The sequence below is a fragment of the Astyanax mexicanus genome, chromosome 1 (genome assembly GCF_023375975.1).
Source record: "Astyanax mexicanus isolate ESR-SI-001 chromosome 1, AstMex3_surface, whole genome shotgun sequence".
NCBI lineage: Eukaryota > Metazoa > Chordata > Actinopteri > Characiformes > Acestrorhamphidae > Astyanax > Astyanax mexicanus.
In genome coordinates, this window is record NC_064408.1 from 113010266 (window position 1) to 113024740 (window position 14475).

Sequence of the window (14475 nt, forward strand, 5' to 3'; positions counted from 1 at the left end):
AATATGTTTTTTCTTGCAGTGTTTAGTGTATTTTTGAAATAGTTTTTTTTTTTTTAAAGTGTTTTGTCATATCGCCAAGAGTATCCTTATCGTGAAAATATCATGATATTATTTTAGGGCCATATTGCCCACCCTAGTAGAGACAGTTACTCCAACAAAAGCAGACTAAACATTACATTTTAGACTAAACAATGAATGAACAGCTGTCCCAAAACTTTTGTCCATGTAATGAATGAGTTCTGATATGGGCCAGTGATCTTATGAACAGTCCTACAGTTCCTACAGTTCTGGTTCATGCTCTATTTTTCTATTTCTGTTTCTTCCTCTGCTGATCCAGGCCTAGTTTCCCCTCACTTTCTGCCCTCTTTCCTGTCCAGGCAAGTGTCGGACTTGGTGTTGATCAGTCCCATTCCAGAGGACGCGTTTGAAGAGGAGACATGGCAGCAGTACTGGTAAGTCATCAGGAGTGAGTGAGAGAGGATGATGCAGGGAGGAGAAAGAGAAAGAGAGAGAGAGAGAGAGAAGGGAATGCACACTAACACAGTTCTACTATCCATCCCTTTTAATACACACTCCTATTAATCAGTGGCCAGTGAGCGTTAGCATCTGCTTCTTATCTCTCATCAGCAGCCAAATCAAGAGAGATCCCTCTCCTGTGTTCAGCTCATCTCACTCAGCACTATCTCAATAACAGCTCATCACTCATTCTGCTCTCCGTTCAGGAGCTGAGCTGCAGTTATTGGAGAAAGTACTAAATACAGCACATTTTTAAGGTTGCCTACAGTTTATTGATCTTTATAGGTCAGTGTTTAAGCTTCATTTTGCCATATTCCCTGGTTACACCCACATTTATTACTGCTTAAAATGTAAAATCAGCTGCAGATGATTAGATAATCATTAGAGAGGATTTTGAAGGATTCTGCCTTACATAAACCTTAGACATTAGTTTGGTTTGCTCCTGATTGTTGAAGTTTGCCAGATAAGTTATCTATGGCCTTGAGAAAAAGGGACGAACACTGTTAAAAGTATAAGTTGTTTTAGGTCTTTAATTTAAAAAGTTTTAAGTAATTTGAAAGGTTTAATTCACTGATCTCATCCTTTTCCCCTTCTCCTTGATGTAAAAGTCACATAAGTCCTGATCTGTTTGTTCAGACTGAGTCACATTACAGAAAATCAGATGTGTATCAGATTTTAATACTACTTATTAATGTGACCTAAGTCAGTATTGAAAATGTCAGATTCAGTGTGTTTTTTTGCTGTTTACACTGCCACACATATACCACATCTGTGTCACATATGATGAGAAAAATCGAATTTGGACCACCAAAATGTCCTGCTGTGTGAACATAGTCCGACTGATTAAATTTTGCACGTGGTGATTATTTATTTTAGTTAATTTTATGTTACTCATGAATTCTATTCATCCTACATCCTAAAGTTTCTGATCTTACGTCCTTAAGTTTACCAACAAACTAGTATGAGCTATTTGATCTATTTTGAGTCCCACAGGGTTCAACTGTAGTGTACAGTGTAGAGTTTTTGAAGGTTAATGGCTAATTGTTAAGAAAAAAATAAATGTTTTTCAAATGGCTTTCAAAAGTCATCTTCAGCACCAAAATCTTTAGTATTTTTCCTACCCTATTTTTTTTTTACTGTGCATTACTGCTAGGAGGTATACCGGTTCATCCGGTATACCATACCACCAGAAATGCTGCAGAGCGCTGTTTAGAACAGCACCACCAAAGAAACAGATACAGCTTGCTAGCTAATGCTAGCCAGTTAGCATTACAAGCTGATACAAGCTAATAGAGTGATGGTAGGTTAAATCCTCCATCCTGCCTGGAGAACTATGAGAACTTTATCTAAGGAGCACCTGCTGCTGTTCCTCACTGTATGAGTGTTTTTCATCCAAATAAAAATAGAAAAACAATGTCAAACAGCAATTGTTTACTCAGAAAAGCGAGGAATGAAATTATGCAATAAATCCACAGTTCGAAAAAAAAAAGTTCCCCCAGACGAGCCTAGAAACGATCCTGAATATAGAATCATTTATTCAGCACAAGTGATAAAACTCACTAAAACTCTGGATACAAGCTGTAGAAAAACTTCAAGAGCAGAAATTTTTGTGGCCTTGTAAAAATATATTAATACTGTAGCTTGAAGGATAATATTAATGCACACTGAACTGAATTAAAATTTGTAAGGTCTATTGTTAACATTCTTCAGCTGTTTTTCTGATAATAAAGTCTAATTTCTTTTTATACTGTGTAATTTGTTTGTGCGACAGAGTAAACCCAGTAGTAAAGCCTTAATTTAAAGCCTTTGTGTTTTATATTATATGTACTCCTTATAAACCTATATTAAAGCCCAGCCCTACTGTCCAGCTAAAAGCACTACAGCCTGCAGTTCTGATCTTTGTGTGGAGACACAGATTATTGCATTTAAAGTTCACTATTCTGTTTTAATCTGTAATGAAAACTATGACATTAAATGCCTGATCTAGACGTGTGCTCTGAGACAGGGAATGCATTCATGTCTTCATTACCTGCCCAGCAATGTCTTCATTTGAGCAGCAGAAGCGTCTGCGCTGTCTTCCCAGCGTGTCACAGGAGATAATGAAGATGTATTCGAGATTTGCTCCGTCACGCTGAGCGCGTATGCTTGTGTGGACCGTCTCGTCGCACATCCTGATTCATAACGTACCAGTGCTGTTATTTATTCCACGGTTATGTAAGAAAATTGGATTCCGTCAGATAAGAAATGAATACTTCAGAACGCTCTAATTCGAATGTGACCGAATGTGGAGCAGCACCATTTATCTGGGATGTGTGTCCAATTACCTTCTGATTAATAGGAGCTCGACCAGGCCGGCACGAAACGGCGAACATGCAGTCCAATTACTTAGGCATAGCGAAATAATTGTTGCGCAATATTAACTTATGATTTAAGTTAATATAATGTACACGGAGCCCAGTAACAGATTTTGTTCATTTTAAAAGGCCATAAGTAAAACTGGCTTCTTATATTAGAGGAATTTTAATTTATATAATTTGTACAATTTATCCTCTTAGCCCAATCCTAGTTAATCATTTAGAAATGTTACAAACGATGATCCTGTACTGTTGAATAGTCATGTAAGCAGGAAGAATGGAGCAAAATAGCACTTGAAACACTTCATTGTTGGGGTCCTCAATGTCAAAAATGTCTTGCATTTGTAAGAAGAAATGGCAACATTACAAAATGGTAAATGCTTTACCTTCCCATCTTTTTTCTAGAATGTGTTGCAGGTAGAAATGCAGGAATGGATGTACAGTAAAGGCCAAAAGTTTGGACACACCTTCTCTTTTTCAACGCGTTTTCTTTATTTTCATGACTATTTACATTGTAGATTCTCACTGAATTCTCACACAAAAAAAGGTGAAATAACTGAAAACATGTTTTATATTCTACTTTCTTCAAAATAGCCACCCTTTGCTCTGATTACTGCTTTGCACACTCTTGGCATGATTTTTTCAATGAGCTTCAAGAGGTAAAGTAACCTGAAATGGTTTTCCAACAGTCTTGAAAGAGTTCCCAGAGGTGTTTAGCACTTATTGGCCCCATCTGGATTGGGTTCAGCTCATTTTTTGTTAAGTACATAAAACTCCACATGTGTTCATTCATAGTTTTGATGCCTTCAGTGAGAATCTACAATGTAAATAGTCATGAAAAAAAAAACAAAAAACGCATTGAATGGGAAAGTGTGTCCAAACTTTTGGTTTGTACTGTATTTTCATAAATGCAATAAAGTTGAGCAGATAAAACATAAAATACCTTTGATTCATACTGTCTGCAGCCGAGTAAAATACTTGTAGGGTTGTTGGGTACTTTAAGTTGTGGTGCATTTTGTTAAATATGCAACAATGTGAACAATTGCATTTCTCCAAGATGCACCCTTACAGTCCATTATAACAGGAGGCCAGTGGAAAAGCACAGAATCAGGTCAAATAGACTAATTGTTTTGGTGCCTGGAATTGCTCCATATTCTTTAGAATTGCTTTCATTGGATGGTAATGTGGTTTCTTACATAGTATGACACTAAAACATGCATTATAGAAGTGGAACCATGTTTACACTTTAATGCAGGGAAGAGCAGGGGTAACACTAGGTAACGTAGCATAGCTCAGTAATCAGATTTCTTTGCACATGTATGTTCTTACTCTAATTTCTTTAGATTTTTGCAGTTTGTGCACGCCTGCAAATATTATTAAATAGGACAGACGCCATAGAGACCATAAAAAAAAGAAATATCCATATTAACTGGTAAAGAAGGACCATGTTTATACCACGGTTCGTTCGGTCATGAAAAACCTGGAAAAGTCATGGAATTTTAAAATATCTATTTCCAGACCTGGATAAGTTTTGGAAAAGTCATGGGAATTTGGTCTACAAATCTTTGTTTCAGTTTATCAAAAGAGAACATTTATTTTGAGCTAAAAAAAATACATCAGCTCAGAGTTTATTCAGTAGTTCAGCCCTACACAATGGAGCTCTCAGGATCTGACACACATTTTATTATTAAAGATTGGGTGTCAACATTTTATCTGATTCAATTTAGACCTAATATAATCAGTTTTGATTATAGCTTTAATTGATTTTTGGTTTTATTGTCCATGTCTGCATGTTGTATGCTCATGAAAATTTGCCTTGAAGGCATGGAAAAGTCATGAAAAAAAAAAAGGAAAATGTATTGGTTAAAACATGTATAAACCCTCTTATACAAAAAGCTGCATCGGGAACTTTACCCTACAAGCTTCGGTGAGATTATTGTTGGGGGTTGGCAGGAATCCAGTTATTGAATTCTTGAGTGCACTCACTGAGAAGATTCACTCTTCATTAATGGTAAGAGCTGGAAGAAGTCAGGGGATAGCCGTATGTAACTTGATCTTGAAGTGTTACCTCAGAAGGAGGCTTGGGAATGCCCATACCTGTATAAGTTGTGAAGTGTGGGGAAAAAAGTGGCCAGCTTGCTCATGTCAAGAAGACATGAATTATGGGTGTTTGAACAATTTTGAAGTTGTCCAGAGATTTAAAGTTCCTCTAAATATATCACACGGCATTAAGTGCAGTGTCTGGTGGTAATGACAGTGACTGGCTACAACGAATTACTTATTTTCATAGTCGACTAATCGGCGGATTATTAGTTCGATTAGTCGATTAGCCACGATTATCTCCTTTTATACTCCATTTGTACTTCCTACTGGTGAGAACAGCTAAACATTTAGGCCCCAAGACTAATTTTGCAATACATTTTAGAAGTGTGATATACCTATATTAAAGTATATTATAGGAAACATTCACAGGGCTGGGTGTTATTTTTAGGAGATTCTAGGATAATTGTATGTTTTTTTTAACAGTTTTTCTACCTCCCTGAAGAAAATAAAGTTTTTTTTTTCCATTTAAGTCTGTAGTTACTGTAACATATAACTTAATTTTAATGGAGTGGACAGAGTACAGTATCTCCATAACACTTATTTAGCTAACGTTAGGCTAACTAATGTTATAAATGTTAATGAAAGAGTAAAGCCTGTTTAAACTCACCACAAGTAATATATAGAACTGTGTTTAAACTGTAAAGAACTAGTAAAAACAGAGTGTTAAATGTGTGCATGTTTAATGGACACAGCTCTGAAAGATATTACAGGGTTCATATGGTCAGGAAAAAACTGGAAAAGTCATTTGAAAATAGCAATTTCCAGGCCTGGATAAGTTTTGGAAAAATAAAAAGACCCAGAAAGTTTTGGAAAAGTCATGGAAATTTGATAATTTGACAAAACTTTGTGTTTTCATTTATCGATGGATAAAATATTATCGATGCTAAAAAATACATCAGTTTAGAGTTAATTCAATAATTTAAACCTACACAATGGAGCTCTCAGGATCTAGATTAATTTTAGGCTTACTAAAATCAGTTTTGAAAATAGTTTTAGTTGATTTTTGGTTTTATGTCTGCACTGTTTTAAAAGTTGTATAGTCATGAAAATTTGCTTTGAAGGTATGGAAAAGTCATGAAAAAAGTCATAAAAAATGTATTGGTTAAAAAGTGTATGAACCCTGATATAATTGCAGACCTCTAATAGCAAGCTAGCTAACACGCTAGTTTTCAATACAGAAAGCTGCAGGAGAGCGGAGGTGGGCTATTCCACCAAGGTCAGTACTCTCTATCATTTTTTACTACACCAAAAGTAAATTTTACACCAGAGTTCTTGTTTTAAATTTGGGCATCTCACTGTATTTTAATTAGTGTAATATTTGCTTTAGTCTCTCAAAACGTAGTCAGAAATAAAATGCATTTTCTCCACACTTGATACCTGACACCTAATTCTCATTAATTGCCTACAAGCTGAATTAAGTTTTGTTTCAACAAGTTCTGTTCAGTGAACTCTAAAGCCACGTTTGTGAGACATGATACGTTAGAAGCAGGTCTGAGGAAGTGCCTCACTTGCTTTAAATTGGCTGTAATTGTGGACTGGCTCTTCTTGGCGCTGCTGTTCAGCTGAAGATAAATGTGTAGTGTTCAGTAGGGGCCGATAGTAAACCTGTGGTGGGCAGCATAGGCGCTAGCAGGGCTTGTGCGGACGCTGCAAGATTTCCACTTCAAAGTGCTCTCATTAAGTGTGACTAGTGCTGAAAGGAGCTCTGTTACGTCCCACGGGACGCCATGTTAACCATCTCTGGAGATGCCCTACATGAACATGAAAGGGGAGGAGGAGAGAGGTATGGTGCTCCTATAGGGTTTTCTCTCTCTTTTTTTTTTGTCTTTGTACTAGAATACAGTGTCCATCAAAAGTTTTTATATGTTATATACAGTGGTAGCAAAAGTTTGGGAACCTTGGTTCAGCATTGTTACTGTAAATAGCTAAGCGAGGATGAGGTGGCCTGATTTACAGAAGGTTTATAACACTTTATAACTAGGGGTGGGTATCGTCACTGATTTCCCAGTTAAATTCGATACTGATTTACAAGGTCCCGTTCGATTCAAAATCGATTCATTTAGGGAAATTTCAGTTAAAATAAAAATTGTAGTTTAAATATAAAATGTAATGTTATTATACAAGGAACACTTAAACTTCCATTATTAAAATATTAGTGTTTATATTATATTATTTATATTTTATATATTATATATATTATAGACTTAACACAACAGTTACATTATTATTTTTTTAATAATATTATGTGGATTAATTAATTGGGACACTGCGCTTTACATCTCTATACAGGTTTGGAATGGCCACTGTAGTTAAGAGCACCAGCAGCATTTGGTGCTCGGAGGGGGATTCGCTTCCCCAAAGATTTGGCTAACCCGCTAAGCTAATGGTGTATTCAGCCAGTCAGGTCTTACTTTAAATAATACTTGAAAATGACTTAAAACAGTGTTTAATGTACTAGTTTGATAAACACAGGCAGCAGTGAGTGGAAATACAGAAACTTCCTGCAGTGCGACTCCTGCTGCATCCCCGTGCTCCAGCTCAGATCACCCCAGCCAGAGGGCGGTGCTCACGAGGATGGTCTCGCGAGATAAAACGCGAGACGTTAAAAAAACGGCTAATTCTAAAGGTCGATTCAGGTTTATATTAATCGATATCGGATAATTCAAATGAAGATCGATTTAAATCGAAGAATCAATTTTTTAAACACACCGCCATTTATAACACAACTTAAAGAATGAAAGGTCATATTTCTGAATATAGCTTCATAAAGGACCTTTAAATTCCAACATGGGTTTTGATTTGCCTTCTTAGTAATCAGACCTCAACTTTACCTTTTAGTTTCTGTTGTATCTGTTAAAAATGCTTTGATAGTATCATGTCCCATGACTTTTGCCATGCCCATTGGAAGCTATAGATTACTGCACTGACCTGTGGGATATGCATGTGGGGTCTTGTGCATTAAATATGGATGTGATTTCTGCCAGATTTTCTCATCTGTTTTAACGGGCAATTCTAGCCAGATGCCACCAGTCGTGATCCAACTGCACTGTCCACTGTGGGTGGTAATTAATGCCTTCTATGATACATTCCTGGTAAACGTCACGTTGTGGATTGGGAAATGTTGAATGACCGCACAACTTCATAAATGGAATATCCCATCCAATCTATTACCCACTCTCAGGCCTCGCTCCAACTCCAACATGAGTGTTTATCCTCACTCACAAGATAACACCCCACAACTTATACAGGTGTGGGTGTTCCCAAGCCATCCTCTGATGTAACACTTTATGAGTAGTTTGTAAACTGCTGCCTCATAACCTTTTGCATTATTGTTTAGTATACAGACACACTTTGGGTATTTGGTTATGAAAGCTTGTGAAAGTTGTACCAGGAGACTCCATGCTATGGCATTCCTTTAACCTATTCATATATCTGTTTGAATACATAATATCTCCATTGCACTTTTGTCTTCAGAGTCGTTCTGGTAGAAAAATATATTTAGCTTCATATCATCTCAACTTGAAACTCTTTTGGCCCAGTGACTCTTTGTACAGTAACACAAGTGTTGATCTCACAATAAAGAAATAACACGTGGGCTATGGTATTTGTTTTGTTAGGATGAACCTTCACATATATTGGCAGTAACTATATTTACTTATAGTTTCATAACGTAATTTATGCAGTATAAGGCGCACTATCAATAAACGTCTATTTTTTGGTCTTTTTTTTACTGGATTATGAGGCACATTATGCAACACTATAAAGGAATAGGGGTGTCCATGTTTTCCTTCTAATTCAACAGGTAAACCTGTACCTGTAAAGCTAAGCTAAGCTAACTCAAAAAAACTGTAATTCTTAAAAAAAAAAAACATTTTCTTTTAAAGTCAAATAAGCACTGGATGTTAATTTGCACAGTTTCCTCTCCTGAAAACTGTTTGTTTAGGTGAGTAAAGTGCTTTATTTTATTTAGAGTAACCTTAGATTAACATATTTCTACAAAGGCTAGCCGTGGTTAGCGTGCCCGACAGTGCTATACTGAGGAACCCTGAGTGTTCCTGTAAGCCAGGGTGATATTAGCTAGTGGTTCATCCCACGTAGCTTGTTTTAACATGGTAAACGTGCAGGCTACAGTCTGATATACTCGCCTCTGAACGGCAAAAAAGAGCTAGCGTTGCGGTTAGCGGCTAATGCAAATGCTAGCCAGGGTTAGCAGCAGGCTACAGGCCGGTATACTCTCCTCTGAAGGGCCAAAGAGCTAGCATTTAGAACAGTTAATAACTAATGCTAATGTTGCTCCAGCAGTGCTAGATGGAGGTAGCAACAGCAGCCAACAGGCCAATAATGCTCACCTCTGAATGGCAAAAGAGCTAGCTAGCATTTAGCGTGTTTATCAGCTAATGCTAATACTACTCCAGTCTTAAGTCTCGGTGCTGGAGAACTAAACTGAAACTCCTGTATAACGCTGGACTTCAGCAGAGTGGCTTTACTGCTCCTTAATATCTGACTGGTAAAATTCATAATTTTTGGGAAAATTTAAGTGTGCCTTATAGTGTGAAAAATACTGTATTTTTTTAAGTCACTGTACTGCAAACCTCAGAAGAAAGCATGCTTGTTTAGTAGCAGCGTTTTGAAAAAGGTTATGGTCAGGCAGGTTCTGATAGGTAGAGTAATTGTGGCTGCTCTTCAGTACAGAACCTAATCAGGAGGAAAATATGTGGCAGATCTCTGTGATGGAACAGGAAATGGTCAACATTGGCTGGGGATTAGGGGAACTCTTGTTTCATCATGTAGAGTAGGGACCCCCCCCCCCCCTCGCCCCATGTCCTGTCAGAAAGGGTTCTGGTCCATTTCAGTAACACATGTACAGTGTGTGAGTCACTTAAAGAAGAATTGCTTTCTGATATTGCTGTGTTTTTCTCACTGATCGTATTACCCAGAGCTGGGGGTCTGTGTTACAGACTGCAGTTTTGCTGCATCTTATTTGTTAGAAAGCAAAATGAATTCTGTTGAAGATAAAAGGCAATAGGCAAAAGGCAATTATCAAACACTCAGTGCTGATCTAATCGCCTCTGTTTCCTCCTCTGTGTTGTTAGGAAAACAGTTATAAAGTGACTGTGGGGGAGAGCTGATGCTCCATTACTATGCTTGCTAGGGCAGCAGTGATGTCTAATATAACATTTTGACTACATTTGTAACTTCAATACACAATGTTGATGGTCACAGAACCAACATAATAGAGTATTTGAGTTTTATCTATTATTATTTAATTTGCTATGGGATCTTACAGCTCTGGAAAAAGTAAGAGATCACTTCAGTTTCTGAATCAGTTTCTCTGATTTTGCTATTTATAGGTAAATGTTTCAGTAAAATGAACATTATTGTTTTATTCTATAAACTACGGACAACATTTCTCCCAAATTCCAAATAAATATTGTCATTTAGAGCATTTATTTGCAGAAAATGAGAAATGGCTGAAATAACAAAAAAGATGCAGAGCTTTCAGACCTCAAATAATGCAAAGAAAACAAGTTCATATTCATAAAGTTTTAAAACCTAATGCCATAAACTTAAATGAGTGGCTAATTGTGTGTTCTGGTCACCCTGTTCTGTTCCTCTGGTCCTTTAGTTTGGCTAAAAGGAACTAGACGAAGGCCTTCAAAGCCATATTGATAGTTCCTCTTCCTTCTGTTTGCCCAACATGCTCTGGGAGTGTACTTCAAACCCACGTTATTGACTCAGCCGTTGAATCAGCCAAGCTCAATGTCTACTCCGGGTCTGTTCTGGCAGCACTTCTCTTTATAACAGACCGTACCTCACCAGCCTCGGAGGATGCAAACCAAATAATACAACAAAACTCAACAAAAAACTCAGACTCCAGCATGGGAGGTTGACCGGAACTACCAGTATTTTCATATCATGATGGAAATTGTTCACTGACAAAAAGACAGGAGTACAACATGTGAATATGTTGAAAAGTAATAATTCCAGCATTTTAATTTATCTCAAACAAATACAGCATGCATCAAGATGGTATATCGGGTATGTATCTCTGCGGGAGGTATCCTCAAAACATTGGTTCTCAGGACAGACACAGGGGCTGGACCATGAAACTGAATCACCTGGTTTTAGACCACAATAATTTATTGTGGTGACGGACAGTTCTGGTGGAAACAGGAGAGTTGAGGTGCACACTGAATTCTGCCGTGATTTGAGCAGCCGTGGTTTTATGTTTTTTGGATACAATCCAGGTTAGCACCCGAACATCCCTTTCAGACAGCTTCCTCTTACAGTGTCCACAGTTAATCCTGTTGGATGTGGTTCGTCGGATGTGTGCTCTTACCCTGCTAATTGAACCTTCACACTCTGCTCTTACTGGTGCAATCAACGTGCATTATGACCTCAGTTATCACTTGAGAATGCATTTACATTCTCACAGTAATGCTCCACAATCTAGTGGAACACCTTTGCTGGACAGTAAAGAAAGTTACCAAAAGCCGGATATACTCTTTGATACTCTTGATTTTAGAAAAATCCATAATTAAAAGATAGACCCTGGGAAAGCTTGATGCTCGCTGCTCAAATCATTGACCTCCTAGGTGCATACATAAGATCTGTCGTGTTGTTTTGGTGTAGTGACCATGGTGGCCCCCTTTACCCTTAATATGGTCTATACTGACTTTGTAGGTACTGGAACAAAATCTAGCTTGTTATAGTGTAGTGTCTAGCAGCTGCTATACCCAGGTGATCAATCCTGATGTAGTAAGTATCAGTACAGGATCTGATGCATTGTGGTGTAGTGGCCATGGCAGTCCCCCTACTCAGATGGTGACTCAGATGGTGGTTTAGTGGTTATCACGTTCATCTCCTACCACTGGGGTCTTGGGTCCCTATCTGGGTGGAGTTTCTATGTTCTCCCCGTGTCTGCGTGGGTTTCCTCCGGGGCTTCCTGTTTCCTCCCACAGTCCAAAAACATGGACATCAGGTAAACTGGATACTCTATATTGCCCTGGAGGTGTAAGTGTATATGAATTTGTCTATGACCGTATGCACAGATGTGTATTTTCAGACTCTGTGCTTGGTCAATTTGTCAGTGTCCGATGCAGTGTCCTCCAGGTGGATGGTTGTTTTCGAGTATTATCGGACCGTAGCCTGCTGGAGTAGCATTAGCATTACACACTGGCGGTTAGCCGCTAATGTAATGCTTCCGCTTTAGTGGAAATCTGGAAATCTAAGCTTACTGTAAATAAACGGAAGCGCTTTACTCACCCAAATGAACAGTTTTCAGTAGAGAAATCTGTGTAGATTAACATCCAGAGCTGTTTTGACAAAACTTACAGTTTTGTTAACTTAGCTTAGCTTTACAGGTCTGGCCACCCAGCGGTGAGACCTGCTAACTTAGAAGAAAAACTTGGCAACACCCCTGTTCCTTACTAGTGTCACATAATGTGCCTTATAATCCGGTACACGTCTATTTTCTGGTATATTTTATTTTCGCACCTTATAGAGCGAAAAATACAGTAAGTGTAATTGTAAGTAAGTAAGTAAGGTATTGTAGGTATTGGATTGGGATCTGGTTTGTTTCAGTGTGGTGATCATGGTCGTCCCCTGACCCACATGGACTGTCATGACTATCATACGACTTGTGTTCCAGAATGGAATGGAGTTAGTGAAAGTATTTTATCTGGGAACATCATGTTGTAGAAGTTGTTACTGTGTGGGAGTCAGTCCATATTCTGCAGTCTTGCTGCAGGGTTTGTGAGGCTGTTCTTGGGGTTTGTTTCTCATATTCAGCAAAAAGTTCAGTGATGGGTCTGAGTTTATGACAGACACACTCCCACAGTCACTCCTACACATTGCAGTGTCACATGTACTGTAGCTGTGCTCTGGAGAAGTGACTGAACAGGCCAGTGGCTGAAGGACTCCTGGGGATCAGAGCTGAGAGGATGGAGAATGAGAAATATGACACAGCACCGCTGCCAGACTGGAAATGTGAGAGTGTTTTAGGACAACTGTGACACTTTTTCCAGCGTTGCTACCTCTCTGTATTACAGCAAAACGCTGAAAACTTTAAGATCTTTACAACGTATCATTTTGACTACCTGGTGCAAGAATATCCTTATGAAGGTTGTGGGTTTCGATACAATACCCAGTTTCGCTTAGCAACACTTTGGAAAAAAGGTCATTCTGATTTACTTATCCTGTGCAACAGAGGCAAATCTTGCTCTTCCTTTTGTGGGAAAGTCCTCATGAGAGCCAGTTTCATCGTTTCATATTTTTGAAGGTCTTTGTGACTGCACTTGAAAATTTTCAGATTTTCAATTTTTTTTCCCCCTTATTTATTTGAGTAGTTTTTTTTGCCATAATATGGAGTAGAACATTACTCAAATAGAGCTATTCACTGTAGGGCTGCAATTAGTGCTGGACGATATGGCCAAAAAAATCTATCTATCTATCTATCTATCTATCTATCTGTCTGTCTGTCTGTCTGTCTGTCTGTCTGTCTGTCTGTCTGTCTGTCTGTTGGAAATCTGTACCTCCTACTGTCTGAAAATTTTATTTAAGTCTTTGAAAGCTCCTTTCACAAAAACTTTAATACTTAAGTGGTTTAATATTTAAGTGGTGGAACAGATTAGATGTATTAACATTACCGCTGCTGGTCGGCTCCACTCTCCGGCACAACTTGCAGCATAGTGGCAAGCGAGCGGACCCGCGACCGGCCGAACCGAGTCTACCTTAGCCCTGGATCCGCTCGTCCCGGCTCCGTTTGGCTCCAGCGCGAGACATTTTAGCTGCGTAGCGAAGCGGACCCGATCCTAGCCATTTTAACCTAGCCTTGCCTAGCCTAGCCTATTTGGCTACATGCCTACGGGGGCTGATTGTGTTCAGCTGTGTGGCGAGCTGACGCCAGTAACACGCCTGTCCGTGACAGATTCTGTAAATAATACATATCGATATACCACAAAACTGATATCACCGTTATTGAAAGATTTCTTATCGCAATAAATACTGATATCAGATTATTGTCCAGGCCTAGCAGCAATGATTAGTTGATATAATCGACAATGTCATTCATTGTCGACTAATCGTTAATTTGTAACAGTACCGCATTACACAAAGTGCTGGGGACAGAAGAAACAGGGTCTGTGTCTCCAAAAGTGCCCAAACACAACAGATTACATATTTATTCACTTAATATCAGTACTCTTCACATTTAAACAACATGTGGACATTTAAATGCCTTTTAAATCTCATGTTTAGCTCTTTTTCTGTTGTTTTTGGAAATGGAGGACATGATATGAAATGATGAAATAATCGTTGACTAATCGACTAAGATTAGTCGACTACCAAAATAATCATTAGTTGCAGCCCTAATTTACTGTATACCTGTAAATCTACCTTTTCACTACTTTACAACTGATGCTCCCAAACACATTAAGAGACAAGAAATGAATATGCAAATCTGTCCTCTAAGCAAGAGGTGCCTATTTTAAAGAATCTAAAA

At 38.3% G+C, this 14475-nt stretch overlaps 1 protein-coding gene across 1 annotated transcript in view; it reads left to right on the plus strand.

Moving 5' to 3' along the window:
• The window catches only part of si:dkey-122a22.2 (uncharacterized), a 60427-nt gene that overhangs the window by 21760 nt on the left and 24192 nt on the right, over positions 1-14475 (plus strand). The window contains exon 7 of the mRNA XM_007242112.4: positions 378-452. Within this exon, the coding sequence (XP_007242174.3) occupies positions 378-452 (75 nt within the window). The remainder of the gene's footprint in view (positions 1-377; positions 453-14475) is intronic.